Raw genomic sequence first — 18333 nt, forward strand, 5'->3', positions numbered from 1 at the left:
TCCTTTGAGAAAGTTTTGCATAACTTTTGATCACACATGCCTCTGGAAGCTTCAGAGTGATTTTGAGGTAAATACGATATAATCTGTAGGAGGAGTTCGTTCAAATGCAATGGCAAGAAACAGGCCAAAATGACCCTGAAAATGACACGTTTTACAAAATGGCCGACTTCCTGTTGAAATTAGCAAAAAGGTGTAATGGACAGTTTTGTGCATCCTGGCATAGTAAATCAATGTGGTGAATTTCATGCATGTCGGTCCACGTAGGGGGCGAGGCTGGTTGATCAAAATATTGTAGGGGGCGCTATAGAGCCACTATGTCACTATTCCAGCATATGTCAATTTGGCTCAGTTCCACGTCTGAATACGATCCTTCCTGCCGAGTTTGGTGGAGATCGATGATACACCGGGTGAGTTACAAGTACTTCCTGTTTGATGGCGTCGGACCAAGATTCGCCATGGTTACGTTTGGCGAAGGAACTTGAGATTTTTATTGTAGTATCATGAAAGGGTTTGACCTGTTGTGAAGCACTTTCAAGTGTCTGGGGTTCATGCCTGAGGAGAAGGACCACGACAACTGCTAAAAAGCACTTCCTGTTGAAAGTGGGCGGGGCTTAGGGCTAGACCGGAAGTGGTCATATGGGTGTGTTCGGGACCGGACCATGACTAAGCCCTGTGAGTTTGATGGTGATTGGGTGAAAAATGAGGGAGTTATACTGATTGATGATGTCATGGCGTCTTATCAAAGTTCGCCATGGCGCCACGGTCTTGCTTTGCAGTGTAGAGCAACAGTCTTCACCGGATATCATCCCCAACTTGTTTTCAGGTGTCTGATGCAGTTTGACTCCGGTTGTGTTCAAAACGTCAGAGAAGTGGGTCTTCGAGTAAAAAACATGACTTCCTGTTGCCAGGGGGCGTGGCCTATTCATAATCCCATAATGACCACATAGATGTGTTGAGGATGGGACTAGTATCATACGAGGCCATTTTGGGTCAGAAAAGTTGTTTTATGTGGGAGTTATATCAATTTCGTCTGTCATGGCGAGACATCAAACTTTGAGGCCACGCCCCCTGTACGCCGTTACTCCTTTGAGAGAGTTTTGCATAACTTTTGATCACACATGGCTTCTGAACATCCTCAGCCATTTTGGTGTCAATACGATAATATCTCTAGGAGGAGTTCGTTCAAATGCGAGGTCAGTAAAACGCCAAAATGGCGACTTTGACCCAAAATGGCCGCCTTCCTGTTTTTTTTAGAGCAGTTCTCCAAGAGGATTTTTTGTTCGCCTGAGCATTTAGAACATGTGTAGTGAGTTTCATAAAGATTGATGACGTGCAGTGGCGGGGCACCATAAATAGGTGGCGCTCTTGTTCAATTTTGCCCGAACAGTCCCGAGCACCCCAAAATATGAAATTTTTCACATTCCTTTGGGGGGGTACGCAAAATTTGGTGAGTTTTGGGGTATGTTGAGACCCCCAAAAATGCAATTCATTTGACGGGAGAATAATAAGAATAATAATAAACGCTTGCATTTCAATAGGCCTTCGCACCGCCTTCGGTGCTCGGGCCTAATAATAAACGCTTGCATTTCAATAGGCCTTCGCACCGCCTTCGGTGCTCGGGCCTAATTAAAGCTGCAAGCAGCGATGAAGGCCCTCGCACCTCTGGCGCCGCTCCGGCCTATTGCACCGCCCCCTCGGCCTGCAACCTCCCTCCCCAAGCAAGCTCGCTCTGGCTGGCAGCCGTACGCTCAGTCGTCCCCATTTCTTCTGCCTCGTGTGGTCATTGTCTCTCTCTGACCATCATCTCATACATCAATGGGCCTAATAATGACATCAGAAGTGGTCATGACCTTGTTCTGACCAATAGTGTGAAACAAATCCAAACAAAATCATGCTTTTAAGATCTGCAGATATCAACATGGCCAGTAGGTGGAGCTATAGTGTTTGATCTTGTACTAACATGTTGAGGTTCGGACTTTAATGACAACTGCCAAGTATCACGTCATTGGGTCAACCGAGTCCAGAGTTATAGCCACTTCCTGTTTGATGGCGAGGGACAGAAACCTCACAGGCAGCCATTTTATTCATGATGGTGTAAGCAGTTTGTTATATTGTGAGTCATGTGTTCATCAAGGATAATATTGATGAGTTTGAGTAGGTGTGTAGGGTTTTCAATGGGAAAAAAGGGGTACTTCCTGTTTCCAGGGGGCGGGGCTATGGCGTTGAAAACATCAGGACATGAAGAGGCTTTTTGGTTTGTACTGGCATGTTATATAAATATGCCACATTTCATGAATGTCAGTCAAAGCAGTGGTTGGAGCTGATAGAATAAATAATTATAGGGGGCGCTATAGAGCCACATAACCAGCATATGTCTATTTAAATCAGTTCCAGGCCTGACCACTGTCCTTCCTGCCGAGTTTGGTGGAGATCGGGAGTACTATGGGTCAGTTGCAAATACTTCCTGTTTCATGGCGATGAACGCCATTCGCCATGGTTTTGCTTGAGGAAGGAACTAGAGGTTTGTTTTCGGTAGTATCACGAAAGAGTTTGACCTGATCTGAAGCACTTTTGAGTGTGTGGAGTTCATTCCTGAGGAGAGGGACCCCAGTGTCTGAAAAAGACACTTCCTGTTGAAAGTGGGCGGGGCTTAGACCAAGACCAGAAGTAGTTCAATGTATCTGTTCAGGAACAGACCCTGAGTAATTACTGTGAGTGTGATGGTGATTGGATGAAAATTGAGGGATTTATACTGATTAATGATGTCATGGCGTTTTATCCAAGTTTGTCATGACGCCACCGTCTGGCCATGCAGCGTTGAGCAATGTCCAGGTGACAACATCTGGACATGTAGATGTGGTCAGCATGGAAATGACATCAAACGGGGCCATTTTGGTTAAGATAGGTTGTTTTATATGTAAGTTATGTCAGTTTCGTCTCTCATGGCGAGATATCAAAGTTTGAGGCCACGCCCCCGCCATGCCCTTTCTCCTTTGAGAAAGTTTTGCATAACTTTTGATCACACATGCCTCTGGAAGCTTCAGAGTGATTTAGAGGTAAATACGATAAAGTCTGTAGGAGGAGTTCGTTCAAATGCAATGGCAAGAAACAGGCCAAAATGACCCTAAAAATGACACTTTTTTCAAAATGGCCGACTTCCTGTTGAAATTAGCCTAGATGTGTAATGGACAGTTTTGTACATCCTGGCATGATAAATCAATGTTGTTAATTTCATGCATGTCGGTCCACGTATTGGGCGGGGCTGGTTGATAGAAATATTGTAGAGGGCGCTACAGAGCCACTATGTCACTATTCCAGCAAATGTCAGTTTGGCTCAGTTCCTCATCTGACTACGATCCTTCCTGCCGACTTTGGTGGAGATCGATTGTACACTGTGTGAGTTACAAGTACTTCCTGTTTGGTGGCGTCGGACCAATATTCGCCATGGTTACGTTCGGCTAAGGAACTTGAGATTTTTATTGTGGTATCATGAAAGGGTTTGACCTGTTGTGAAGCACTTTCAAGTGTCTGGGCTTCATGCCTGAGGAGCAGGACCCCGGCAACTGAAAAAAAGCACTTCCTGTTGAAAGTGGGCGGGGCTTAGGGCTAGACCGGAAGTGGTGATATGGGTCTGTTCGGGACCAGACCATGACTAAACCCTGTGAGTTTGATGGTGATTGGGTGAAAAATGAGGGAGTTATACTTGTTTATGATGTCATGGCGTCTTATCGAAGTTCGCCATGGCGCCACGGTCTCGCCTTGCAGCGTAGAGCAACAGTCTTCACCAGATATCATCACCAACTTGTTTACAGGTGTCTGATCCAGTTTGACCTCAGTTGTGTTGAAAATGTCAGAGAAGTGGGTCTTCGAGTAAAAAACATGACTTCCTGTCGCCAGGGGGCGTGGCCTATTCATAATCCAATAATGAACACGTAGATGTCTTGAGGATGGGACTAGTATCAGACATGGCCATTTTGGTTCAGAAATGTTGTTTTATGTGGGAGTTATATCAATTTCGTCTTTCATGGCGAGACATCAAACTTTGAGGCCACGCCCCTTGTACACCGTTACTCCTTTGAGAAAGTTTTGCATAACTTTTGATCACACATGCCTTCTGAACATCCTCAGCCATTTTGGTGTCAATCCAACAATGTCTCTAGGAGGAGTTCGTTCAAATGCGAAGTCAGTAAAACGCCAAAATGGCGACTTTGACCCAAAATGGCTGACTTCCTGTTTTTTTTAGGACAGTGCTCCAAGAGGATTTTTTGTTCGCCCCACCATTTAGAACAAGTGTACCGATTTTCATGAAGATTGATGACATGCAGTGGCAGGGCATCATAAATAGGTGGCGCTCTCGTTCAATTTTGCCCGAACAGTCCCGAGCACCCCACCATATGTAAATTTACGCATTCCTTTGGGGGGGTAGGCAAAATTTGGTGAGTTTTCGAGCATGGGCAGTACCCCAAAAATGTGTTTGAGTTTTGAGAAGAATAATAAGAATAAGAAGAAGAAGAAGAAAAAACGCTTGCATTACAATAGGCCTTCGCACCGCCTTCGGTGCTCGGGCCTAATAATAATGATGATGATGATAATAATGATTGATTCAAGTAACAACAAAAAACAAAACTTAGTAGGTAGTAATGCTAATGCTAACAGAGCTTGTCCAGTGCCATGACTAACTGATCTTTGCTCAGTAACAGATTTGACCTCTTTGATTTCAGACTGCTCCTTTAGTCTGTGACAGAACACTTTCACATACTATTATTTGTTTTTTCCCTCCCATAGTTAAAGGTTTTTGGGGAAATTCTGATAAGAAACATGTTACTAACAGATGGATTCTCAGTTCGGTAAATAATAATAATAATAATAATAATAATAATAATAATAATAATAATAATAATACTAATACTAATAATAATAATAAATATGGAACACACATTTATACCCCCCATCATTGATTTTTCTCTATGCATAAAATAGTTTAATTTTTACTTCTCAGTTTAAGGAATGTCTTTTTTGGTCTTTATGCCAGCACAGTGAATGGTGTTTGGTTTTTATTTACAAATCCACACAAATATTAGATTTACCACTCTAAATGGACCAAAATAAGTAAAATTAGGACTGTGTGACTCATAAACCTCCTTTTAAATTTACAAACTGGTTAATATTATCAAGTTATTTTACTATTCTTTCAAACTGAACATTCAAATCTCTTTTCCCTTTTTTATTGTTGAGTAAAATTAACAATAAAGTGAGTTTACTGATACCAAATGATGTCAACAGACATGGAAGCTTCCATATCTGAGTGTCCAACATTTTGATAATTAATTACTGATTAATTGTAAATAGTTACTGAACTGTAGTGAGTTTGTTTTTTAAAAGATTAACTGTACTCTATGCATCTTCTTTTGGAAGAAGGGAGATAAAGTTGGCTTATCTTTAGTTTGTCAGCAGACTTAGTAAACTGCACTTCCGCCATTATAGGTTGATATATTTTTAATTTGTTAAATTATTCATTGCAAAGAAGTGATTTATTATTAATCATCATGTCTGTAATGAGTAGATGTAAACATTTTAAGGACACATGAATAAATAAAGTAAACCAAATCAAACACAGTTGGTCTTCAAGCTGTCCTTCTGATAGTAAAGCCAAACAATTATCATATGATAAAACAACAGACTGTGCAAATTTAAACTGTAATGCTGAAGAAGCAATGATAAAATGGCTGATCTGGCTGAAATGTGTTCTTTTCCCTCTTTCCCTCTTATCAAGTCTTTGTGTAAAAGCGGTAAAAGACAAACAGGAAAATGTTAAATAAACAGTTTCATTGACTGTTTGCTTTTACAGTTTTTGCTTTACTTTTTACACTTTAGTTGTAATTTTCCCTCTATGATTTACTAAAAACCTGACCTTATTTAAGGTCTAGATTTTAGGCTCCTAGAAGAATGTAAACGTTTTGTACTTTAAAGCGCTTTTCTAGTCACATGTTGATTGCTTAAAGGCTGGTGCACACATGAGGATTTTCTAAATCTGAAGAGATTTTTTTATCCTTTAGAGACCCCACACATGAAGATAATAAATCAGGTATTTAACAGTTTTGATCGGACTATGTGGTGGCTCCGACGATCTCAGCACAGAACAACACACACATAACGATTCTGTCCCACAGCCGATCTAGAATCTAGTCCTCCGAGCCAGAAATCTCACATGAGCAAACGTGATCGATCAAAAACAAAGAAGAAGAAACATAGCAACAACTGGAAAACACAATATCCAGGATTGGAAGAGGATATACGAGGGGGGAATGATGGTGGTCTTGCAACTATTGTTAATAGAAAAATCCAGAACTGAAAAAACTGACTGTAGACAGCGTGAACATGGACTTTATATCCTTCCAGCTCGCTCTCTGATTGGCTACATTCCGTTCCACATCACAATCCACACAGTCACAACTCAGGAGTCGTCGGCTTTCCCCACACGTGAAGATTTTTGGTCGTAAATATTGAACATGTTCAATACTTCCGATTGTCGGCCACAACCCGTTCCAGAGCCGATTGTCGGGACGAACTTCGTCTTAACATACCTCAGACCAGATGATCATTTTATTGAATAATCTTGTGAGACTTAAGATAATCGAGTGTTTGCCGTCCTTGGTCAGGAAGGGAAAAAATCAGGACAAAAACAGCCCGATAATCTTTGTGTGTACCCAGCTTAAAGCACTCTAGTCTGATGCAGGATTCTAGCTGCTCTACAGTCCTGGACCTCCGTTGCTGGATTTCTGCTTCCATGATGCTCCAGATGTTGTGTATTGGTTGAAGGTCTGGACTGCAGGCAGGACAGTTCAGCAGCTGGACTCTTCTCCTGTGAAGCCATGCTGCTGTGATGGATGCAAGACGTGGTTCAACATTGTCTTGCTGAAACCTGCAAGGCCTTCCCAGAAAGAGACATTCAGTCTTCACAATTTCACACTGAGGAACATTTTCTTTTTAAAAACATTACTGAACCTCTGTCCATCTCTGCCTCTCTAAGGTGCTTTTTTTTATACCCAGTCAAATTACTGACCTATTGACAATAGTTCCACTTACTTTTAATCCTCTCGTCTGGTGTGGGAATCTTTAGATACATCATGATTTGATGCCGATTTCCAGGATGCTTTTGATGCATCTTTTTTCCCTGTGACTACTTACAGAATGGAAACATGTAACACGGTTTCTCATATTTGCCGAGACAAACAAAGAAGAAAAAAACTAGTTTGCTTACTTGAAGCAAACCGAGCGATACATTTGTAGACAGACTTCGTATTCACAGTTATTTGACACGCTAGCTTTTAATACAGAGGGCATCGGTTGTATCCATGACGGTCTGGGTGATAAACATCATGTCATTAACAGTTAAAAAATATATTTTTCATCATCTATTTTGAATTGTCTGCATTGTGATGCATCTAAAAACGACTTCAAGGTTGTTGTAATTTCATAGCTGAAACATGTGTAAGCATGACATCCTGCAGCTGAATCCAGTTCTTCCCAGTTAATTAAAATACAAATACATGAACTCATGCCGTAAACTCAGCCAGAGGCCCAAAGACGCCCCTCATTACACCACCAATATGGAAATTTGTTCTGATGGTGGAGCCAGAGGGAGGGTCACAGGATCATCACAATGACTAAAATTCACTTTCTGAACCAGTTTCTTTGTTTTAGAGCCTATTTATTTATTTATTTATAAGTACATCCTCTTTACATTTTTATTTACATATTTTCCTGGTCAGGCAAGATCAATTTTGAACTACAATAAAACCAGACCTGACTTTTTTGTTTAATTTTGTTTATTGGAACCATTTTGTCTGTTTGTGCTTCTCATTTTGAGAACAAACTTCCATCGGGATCACAGCGATTACTTCCCATCATGTATTTTGCATCGTAACCGTCTTGCAGTTAAAGTCCTTTGGTTTTTTTTTTCTGAACATCTAAAAGCCTGAAGGCTGCACTTAAGCTGCACCACACACATTAGTTTCCTCAAACTTGGCTCTGGTTTAAAAAATGGATGCAGATGTGTGAAATAGTTAGGAAATCTTACCTGAGTCAGAGTTAGTTGATATTGTAATAGACACTGAGGTAAAACCGCTATCCTACACACTGGAACCAAAACAATCCCTCTTTAATTCCATCATGTTTCTCCACAAAAATCTGGTTGATGTCTGTACAAATACTTTTTTTAACACATGAGGATCCCCAATCAGATCAGGGGATGTTGAGAACAGATGGTACCAGACTGAGAGATGTTTCCTGAAATGTCTGTACTTAAACCCGTTGGTCTTTACCGAGATAATGTGAACATATTGTACTATGATCTGATAGCTTAGAGCTACAGCTGCATCATTCCAAGATATTGTTCATATTCATCACTAAAGTGTGAAACTTCATTGTACTATGTGCCATCTTCATTTATTCTTCACCAGTAATACATGGGCGTCACGCCTCTGACTTTTCATGATGATAGGGTTCAACACTTTTTCCTTTTTCAGCACTTTTTCCCCTGTTTTTTAAAAAAAAATTGCCAGTGTTGCGCAAACGTTGCTGCTCCAGTCGCTCTCTGTCTCTGCTGCACCACAGCCTCCCTTCCTCCTTCCTCTCCTGTTTTTCCCTGAAACCTGATGTGACTGTCAGTGATCAGCTGATCGGCTTTTAGGCCCAACATTGTGTCTCTTGTTGTTTGTTTATGGCTCAGCTCGTGTTGAGGAGGAAACTTCCAGGATGTTGTTGTGAAACGGTAGCCTGTTTTAATTAGATAACCTGTTGTTGTTATTATAATATTGTTTATATTATTTTCATTATTAGCTGAGGTTTGCAGGAGCCACATCTGGGAAATTCGCTGGTTATAATACAGCCAGATCTATCAGGTTCAGATTTCTAGCGAGAGTTTAGGATCAAACAATGGGATATCTTCTCTAAACCATTGGTTTACTTTTTAGGAGCCATAAATGTGATAAATGAAAACTATGAACAGGTTCTGAAATACAAACCAGAGCAGGACCTTCTCTAGCCAGGTGGTAGACGGGTGGTAGAAAGGATTTGTATCCAGGGGTGGGTCTAGGGCTGGACGATATGGCCAAAACTTGTATCACAATATATTTCTTAGTCTCAGTCGATACAATATAATTCCGATATCAACATAAACAATATAAAAGCCTTAGAAAAACTGTCAAAAATGCCACAACAGATGCTGTAAAACTAAAAATTATTTTGCCAAGTCTACGAAACTCCTCCAGCATAATAATTTAGAAATAAAAACTGTACAATAAATTAAAGTCATCTTTTGTTTGTATTTAGCAAGGCTAAATTAGCCTTCAAACAAAGAAATTTGAAATCACCATCAAAGGTCAAATAAACCTTAACTTTAAATTTGTAAAAACATACAGCCAATGTTTGATGTAGAACAACATATAGAAGTGCTCATTTATCACTGTAAAGTCAGTTTAGACCAGACTCAAATTTAGTTAATTTTTTTAAAAAAATCCTCCTTTCTACATAATAATTTCCCTATTTTGTTTACTGTGTAAGTGGTTATTTGCCTCTGTGCTTTTATAGTTACAAACCCTCACTAAAAACAAAGTAATTCACTAAAATAACGTCACCTGTGTGCTTCTTCTCACTGCACCTGTACTGTTGCATCAAAGCAAATTCCCCACTGAGGGACTAATAAAGGTTTTCTTATTCTTATTCTTCTTTTTCTCATTCTTAACCCCTTAACACCTAAGTATATTTACAATTTTATTAAAAACAAAACAAATACAGTAAAAAATAGGGAAAAATTAACAAAAAGAAAAAGACTGGAATAAAATAAGATGCAATTAGATGTGGAATAAATTAATAAAAATAAATATAAATAAATAATATAAAGGTCAATACTTAAAATATAGTAAATAAGATAAAAAGATCAAAGAAATTAATTAGATAAAATGAAGTAAAATTTTAAAGGTCCAGAAGCAGTTTGTCACAAATTTCTGAAGATATGCGTGAAGGACTGAAAGATATTCACAGAGTCTGATGGTTCTCATGATGTTAGAATTTAAGATACCACTTTCTAAATTTTAAGTTAATTTAATAATTAGGAGTAAAATATGTTTTTAATAATCAGGGAAGCAGACTTTTGCATGTCCAGCACATCTTTATATGCTGACTTACAGGATGTTGTGTGGCCGACATCTTAGTCTTTATTTCCAATGAGCTACATGTGTCATTTCTGAGAATCAGATTAAAATCTGCTTTTCAAAGGGTTAAATATGAATCATGGATTTATTATGTTTTTGATATCATTTGTTGATGTTTTGAATGAATCTGTTTTTTCTGTCTCTTCCTAATTAGTAGATTTCTGCCTGTTAAACGCTGCAGGCAGTTCAGACATAGTTCAACTCAAGCTGGTGTGTTCGCGGTGACGTCAGAAGGCTGATTTCTGACAATGTTGGGCCCATGCATGTGAAATACATGGCGTAATATCTAAAAGTCAACTTGCTTCAGCATGTCAATGTGGAAGGAGGAACGTCACGTCACACCATGAAAAACAAACATGTAGGTTGAAAGGCAGAGGAGTCGGAGAAGAGACGTGTAGACAACGTCTTGCTCAGTTAGATATGATGCCCGGAAATCAGTTCAAAATAACTCATTTATCTTGTCACTTAAACAAAATTGTTGCACACACAGATTCACACAGACTGATAAGATAAATGGATAAACAAAAGACGAAAGAAACAAAAGCAAAAAACATAGTAAATAAGTAGCGCTGGTCTGAGTTGTAAGGCAGAGGAGCAGCCCGATTTTCACGTTCAGGAAAAAATAACCATGTACACACTCATATCGAACTTGTCTGTGGTGTATGAATGCAGGCTTGAACCAGGTGTGGGTTACATGGCGTAATGAGTTTCAGGGAAGACTTATATCAGAGTTATAGAGGGTTACTGAGATGTTGAGCAATGACATATCAGACTTTCAGTAAAGACCTGCAGGTGTGTTTTAATGTCTGATATGTGAAGCTTTACGTATGTAACCAATTCATTTTTTATCAGTAATTGTGATGCAAATCCTCTAATAGAGAAACACTGAGAAGATGCATTAGATCATTTTTAAAAAGAGGCTTAACACTTACCTTTTTAGCTTAGCTTTTAACTAAATTTTATTTGATCTTAGTTTGTTACATCATTTTCTTTCACGTTATTTTATTTTCATTTTACTCAACTGTACTACTTCTTATTTATTTATTTATGCATTTATGCATTTATTCATTCTTCACTGCTCTTATTATTTCTTAAGGTTATTTAATCTTTATTTTAACTCTATTGTTTTCCTCATGGGGATCCTCCATGCCGGGGGTTTTGCCTGCTCGGTCTGGGGTCTGTTGCCGTAGTGATTGCACTTATCGGAGTAGCTGAGGCCCTGCACTGCAGCCTTATGGCTGTGGTGTGGGCCCTGGTCTGTCCTGATGGGGGTGGTTGCTGCTGTTGGACATGGGTGGACTGGCTCCTGGTGTGGATGGATCCCCATGACATTGATATTGTTTCCTCACAGCAGCATCAGGCCAGATGTTTATCACTTTTAGGATTTTATACCAACATTCAGTTCAGAGACAGAAATAAGAAGGTCATGTTTGTACAGAATGGGGGGTGGGGGACTGCTTGGTGTGTGTATACGTGTGTGCATGCGACTGTGTGAAATATTTTAATGAGTGTTTTTAATTGTTATGTAATTCTACTTTGATGTATGCAAAGGCTTGTTTTATTTGTAATATGCATAAGTGTTTTTAATCATGTAAAGTACTTTGTGTTGCCGTGGAATGAAAAGTGCTTTATAAATAAAGTTTGATTTCATTTGATCATTCTAATTGTTACACAGTATGTTTATATAACAGAATGCAGTCATTCATCTGAATACCTGTCCATGGCGTTGAGAAACTGGATGCAGAAGCTCTAGATTTAGATGTTTTACATGTTTTGTGCACAGAACAATGATTGTCATCTCCAGCTCTCCGATAAGAGATGGCTGGCTTATTTGAGGAATCCTTTTTCATTTAAGCCTAAAAATTACCTTTTTTTAGAAGGGAGTAAATAGCTTTAAAGTGTTTTTGTGGATCTTTTATTGACTCAGTTTACATATTCCATTCACATCCTGCACTGAAGACATCCAACGCTACCCCGACTAGACCTTGGCCACTCCTTTGCCACCCCACATAAAACGTAATAGATCTTCAACTTTTGATTTCCAAGTGTAAAATATTTTAAAATCCTTTTTTTTTCTGTGCCTAGATACGAACTTCGTGCTGGGAAATGCTCAGATTGTGGACTGGCCCATCGTCTACAGCAATGATGGATTCTGCAAACTGTCTGGTTACCATCGAGCCGAGGTCATGCAGAAGAGCAGCACCTGCAGGTACAACAAGCCCCCTCAGCTTGTGATCGTCCTGAGTTATGTGTAATATATCAGCGCTGCAGGGACTTTGTTTCTCTTGCAGCTTCATGTACGGAGAGCTGACAGACAAGGAAATGAGTGAGAAGGTTCGACTGACCTTTGAGAACTACGAGATGAACTCTTTTGAGATTCTGATGTACAAGAAGAACAGTGAGTACTGCTCATGAAGCAGTTTTTATCTCGCTGACCAGGCCTTTGTGAACATCGTGCTGACTTCCTTCCTGTTGATGCTGCAGGGATGCCAGTGTGGTTTTTTGTAAAGATTGCTCCAATCAGGAACGAGCAGGACAAAGTCGTCCTGTTTCTCTGCACCTTCAGTGATATCACAGCCTTCAAGCAACCAATAGAAGATGACTCATCAAAAGGTGGGTTGTTGTCATGAAAGCAAATGCTCTATTTCTCTCCAGTTACAGCTGTTTAGTATGAGGGTGTCACAATGGTCATTTCATGTCAACAGCTTTGTGGAAAAAGTTTTCACTCTTTGACCCAAAAAGGGAATGAAAACGAGGCCAGGGTCACATTCTGGGAGCTGGAATTCAGTGCACTGCTGTTTTGCTTGATTTGACCCACATATAGTGTTGGATGACTTTTCCAGACACAGTAACCTAAACTACCAACAACTTTCTTCCTGACAAGTGTGAGGAAAGCCAGACTGAGACTCTGTTGTAAATGCAAATCAAAGAAAGCGACAGCAGTCAGAGCAGCGATGGCTTTGTCTTCTGTAAGTCTGGAAATGTTTTAGTTTAGTTTGTCAGAGGTACGTCTACTTCATGTTAAGGCAGCTGCTGTGGAGGTTAAATGGTATTTCCACCCATCTCTTTTTGGCTCTGCTGAGATTAGGTTGCAGTGGCAGCTGAATCTGAGAGCACCTCAGTGAAGACATAAATCATGCAAACGTTTAAGGACTCAAGAATTTCTTCCTACCTGTACATCTGCACCTGCAAAGCATCTAATGCAAGACTTCCTCACAGAACTAACTCAGCTGGCTCCTTCTCCAAATTTCCTCCATTATTTATTCACTTCTGTGTAATGTTTGCCAAGTTTTTAATGTCTTGATCTGGTCTTGTGGTTTCATGGACAGGTTGGGGTAAATTTGCCCGTTTGACCCGAGCTTTGACGAGCAGTCGTGGAGTTCTTCAGCAGCTCGCTCCAGCTGTTCAAAAAGGAGAGAACGTTCACAAACATTCACGGCTTGCTGAGGTAATAATTTAATTTAATTTAATTTAATTTAATTTAATTTAATTTAATTTAATTTAATTTAATTTAATTTAATTTAATTTAATCAGTCTGATGAAAATGGAATGACTGAAACATGTCAGGTAAGTGCGACAGATGACATGTCTGATAAAAAAAAAAAAAAAAAAACTATCCAAGAACAAGACACTATACATTTTTTTGGTTTATTTTCTGGAAGTACTGATGTATTAACATTCATTAATCCACTCTACAGCCGGTTTGCTCAGATTTTTGAACAACAATATTTAAGTTATTTGTTTCCTGTTTTTTAGATGCAGACTAGCTGTTAAAGCATACATTTCTTCTTTCGTGTCTCAGGTTCTCCAGCTGGGCTCAGACATCTTGCCTCAGTACAAACAGGAAACCCCCAAAACACCCCCACACATCATTCTGCATTACTGCCTCTTCAAGACTACCTGGGACTGGGTCATCCTCATCCTCACCTTCTACACGGCCATCATGGTGCCCTACAACGTCTCCTTTAAGACTAAGCAGAACAACGTCACCTGGCTGGTGGTGGACAGCATCGTGGACGTCATCTTCCTGGTGGACATCGTCCTCAACTTCCACACTACTTTCGTTGGTCCGGCTTGGGAGGTGATCTCTGACCCGAAACTCATCCGCATGAACTACGTGAAGACCTGGTTCGTCATCGACCTGCTGTCCTGCCTGCCTTATGATGTCATCAATGCCTTTGAAAATGTTGATGAGGTCAGTGGACTTTATTTGTGTTATAAGCCACAAAAAAAAACCTTTTTCCTAAGCAATGTGAAGAACCATCTCTGTGCTGCATGCAGGTCGTGTTGCTGAGTTATTTGATGTCATAGTTCACGGTTGTCATGGAGACAGAAGCAAGAGTCAGCAGCAAAAAAACAGCTTTGTAGTTTCCTTCATGGAGCTTGGCTTCTCTAAAGGGCAGATTTCTGCCCTCTGAAGCATGTTTCACAGCCGTGTAGAGCTGCCTGGTTGTCAGGTGTGCTTGATAGCAAAGAAGTGACCTGGAGGGAACGGGAAAGAAAAGCTCCTAAATTCTGTTAGTATATAGTGATGAAAATTTGTGTGAAGCCTTTAAACACAAATATAAATTTATAGAAAATCCAGAAAACGCAAAGATCTCAAGCACATTTTTCAGAGTAAGCAGATTGTCTACATGACTGTTTTTCTATGTATTTATTTTAGAATAATGATTTTGTTTTGGTGAAATGAAGTTTAGACATGTTTAGTCAGTAAATTGGATTATCTGGACTGGACTTATTATTTGATCATTAGCTTATTGATTAGCCTCATTCTGGAATATTGGATGTTGAATAAAAGACAGAAAACAACATGGATCTGAGTTTGGAGCTGAAACGTTTCCGTGTTGGTCAGTTTGATGTTAATCAGACATTTGTAATGTACCTAGACTGTGCTTTAAAAAAAAAACATGCTCTTTCTATTCTTTTTCTGGTCACTTTAAAGCCAAGTCAGCTGGAGCGTGCAGGGTTTAAAGTATTCCATTCACCGGTTTTTGTGGCGATAAACAAAGAAAAGACATTAAACACATTACTAACCAATCAGACGTTAAACAGAGCCTTGGAAATGATAGGTTGAGACATCAAGTTGCATCCTAGACAGATGTTTTAGCCGATGTTAGACTGATGGTAAATGGACTTTTTTCACTTGTTTTTCCAGTCAGTTTGACCACTCAAAGCGCTTTAAACTACTTATCACATTCACCCATTCACACACACATTCACACCCCCATAGGCACATCTGGAGGCAACGTGGGGTTAAGTGTCTTGCCCAAGGACACTTTGGCATGTAGTCAGTGGAAGCCTGGAATCGATCCGCCTACCTTCCTGTTGAAAGACGACTGCTCTTCCTCCTGAGCTACAGCCGCCCATGCTGACAGATGTTAGGCTGACGCAAGGCCAATGTTAGGTTCCCATAGTCTACAGCAGAGATGTTGGTGAACAGCTGTAAATGTCAGCTACAGTTTGTCAGTGTTCTTGGTGGGATATGGATGGATGGATGGATGGACAAACGGAGATTCAAGGTTTTTTTGGGGGGCCACTTTGACCACATTAGACCAGGTCTTGCTGAAATATGACAAGACTTAAGACAGTGATTCTCTACCTTATTTGAGCAAGTGACCCCCTATCCATTTTCCAGGTCCCTTGCTGCCCCCACCATTAAAAGGTTATTCACACTGCAGGTCCTAATGCAAGATTCCAATCCTTGCATGGTTGTTCACATTATAATTTAAATGTGACCTCCATCGACTCCAGTGTAAACAGTGTATGACCTTGAAGTGACAGAAGACATGATGTCATACTCACACTGTGTTTACAGAAGTCAATATGGATGCTACATGTCAAGGTCAAATTAAGAATTTTTTTCCCCATTTGTTTACATTTTATCTTGTCCAACCTCTGGTACGGATTGCGACGTCTGTCTTACTTCAGTGATGTAACAGTGAAATGTGACAGGGTTATTCAGACTGAGGCCACTGAAAAGATCAGATAGATCTGATTTAGTACCGTATATGAAAGCAGACTTTGTTTGATATGAAAAAAATGGATTTGTGCTCTTCAGAATGTAACAAGAGAAGAAACATATGAGTTACATTTGGAGAAGAAAGTCAGTGTGAACATTGAATATAAGCCCTGATGTTGATTATTCCGTTATTCATTCATTCATTTGAATTGCAAGAACTTACTGAATCCCGATGTGTGTAGTACAGTCAATGCACATGCTAAGAAGCATCAATCTTAGCATGTAGCATAGGAAAATGACTAAATGAATTTAGCTAAAAGCTTCTGTTGAGCATTGCCACCCAAACAAAGCACAATTAAAACCACAAAGGTTCAGGTTATTTACATTAAGAAGTAACGTTTTTTAGGCTTGAATGTGTCATCTTTCTGTAATATACTACCTTTGGGTTCACTTCCATCTGGATCCTTATTTGGTGTTTCTAAGGTGAAGATAGGTGCCTCTCTTGACTCTGATTGGTCGATAGAGGTGTCAATCATCAAAATTGAACAATGGATTGCCAGTGCTCTCAAAAGCACCTTAATGCCCCCCTTTTAAAAATATTGCTCCCAGCGCCCCCTAAAGCTGGATTTACACATTTATGAATGGTAGGGCTGGTGTAGCTGACGCTGGTGAAATGTAATCTTACACTTGTGCAGGGTTACAGCATTATGTTGCAGTTTCTCTTCTGAATCTGAAGGTTGCAGCAGGGCTGGTATTGGCTGGTAAACTCCACAGGGTGGAGTTCTTTTGATGGTTCACTTCAGTTCTGGCAGGAATTTCCTGTTTTAGAACAACAATGGTGGGCCAGATGCTGCAGTGTCTTCACAAACTTATCTCACAAATGATAAGATATAAGCAGACAGTTCTCTATTATTACTCTGCTCAATGAAGGCCTCTATCAGCTGTCTGTACTCATTTTCCTGATAAGCCTGATATATTCCACTATTACTGCATCAGCAGTGACTTTAGACAAAGTCTTCTGTGTTCGGAATGAACAGGAAGGGAGCTAGAACAATCCCTTGGGGTGCACCAGTGCTGCTCACCGCCTTGTCAAAGACAAAGCTCCTCAACATGGCAAACAATGGTCAGACTTCCTGTCAGATCATCTGATCCAACACATACCCATCTTTTCAAGCCTGAGCTCCAGTAACGATGCGCTGATGGTGGTAAAAACATAATGCACGTGTATCCACCAGAAGTCTGAGCTCTCATAGAAGTAGTCTTTTCATGATGCCAGATGTAAGAGCCACTGGTCTGTAGTCCTACATCCAGCCCTGGGTACTCGAACCAGACCTCAGCAGCTGTTTATCATTGACCTTTTGTGCAGGCATTTGTTATTTTCTTTTTTCACTTGGTTTTATAAATTAGATGCTTCGTCACGTATTGTTCAAGTTCAAATTCAAGAATCTTTATTATTCCCTGGGGGCACTTAGCTTTACAGCCAGTAGACCAACACATATAATAAAAACAGGCACACATATCACAACAAATCATTAAAAAAAACTGATTTCTGCAGGAATTAATTAATCTTTTAGTTTGTTAGTCTTACTCTTCTACAAGAGATATCTGGGTCCAGAAGGAAGCAATCTGAACTGGTCATGTAATGGGTGGTCTGGATCTGACAATATCAGTCTCACTGACCTCACCTTTCGCAGATCAGTGAGGTTATTTAGGGCAGTGCCAGCTATTTTACTGCACACCATGACAATCCCCAACAGTTTGTTTTTCTTTTTACAACCAGCAGATAAAGTTAAACGTTAAGGACTCAGTAAAACAAGAATAAAACAATCTGAAAGTAAGATGTACATTAAAGCCACAAAGCTTACAATAAAATACATTCGCTATGAGCCTTCTTACTAAGTGAATCCATATGAGCTTCAAAAGTCAGCCTGTCATCAAGTACAGTTCCCAGATACTTGTACTGATTCACCACTTCAACAGTTTCACCTGAAATGACCAAAGGTGAGGTAACTGTACTTGCTCTCCTAAAATCAAAATCATCTACCTTGTCTTAAAAACATTTATCTCTAAGAAGGAAGATTCACACCAGTCCGTGAAATCCCTGACCACTGACCCGTGATCAGGGTCAACACTGCTGTAGAGAGACAAGATTACCAAATC

The 18333-nt window shown here is 39.9% G+C and overlaps 1 protein-coding gene across 1 annotated transcript in view; it reads left to right on the forward strand.

Moving 5' to 3' along the window:
* The window catches only part of kcnh1b (potassium voltage-gated channel, subfamily H (eag-related), member 1b), a 60600-nt gene that overhangs the window by 8127 nt on the left and 34140 nt on the right, over positions 1 to 18333 (forward strand). Inside the window, exons 2-6 of the mRNA XM_041983070.1 lie at positions 12300 to 12423; positions 12506 to 12612; positions 12699 to 12827; positions 13544 to 13662; positions 14017 to 14409. Of these exons, the coding sequence (XP_041839004.1) occupies positions 12300 to 12423; positions 12506 to 12612; positions 12699 to 12827; positions 13544 to 13662; positions 14017 to 14409 (872 nt within the window). The remainder of the gene's footprint in view (positions 1 to 12299; positions 12424 to 12505; positions 12613 to 12698; positions 12828 to 13543; positions 13663 to 14016; positions 14410 to 18333) is intronic.

Source organism: Melanotaenia boesemani, chromosome 4, assembly GCF_017639745.1.
Source record: "Melanotaenia boesemani isolate fMelBoe1 chromosome 4, fMelBoe1.pri, whole genome shotgun sequence".
NCBI lineage: Eukaryota > Metazoa > Chordata > Actinopteri > Atheriniformes > Melanotaeniidae > Melanotaenia > Melanotaenia boesemani.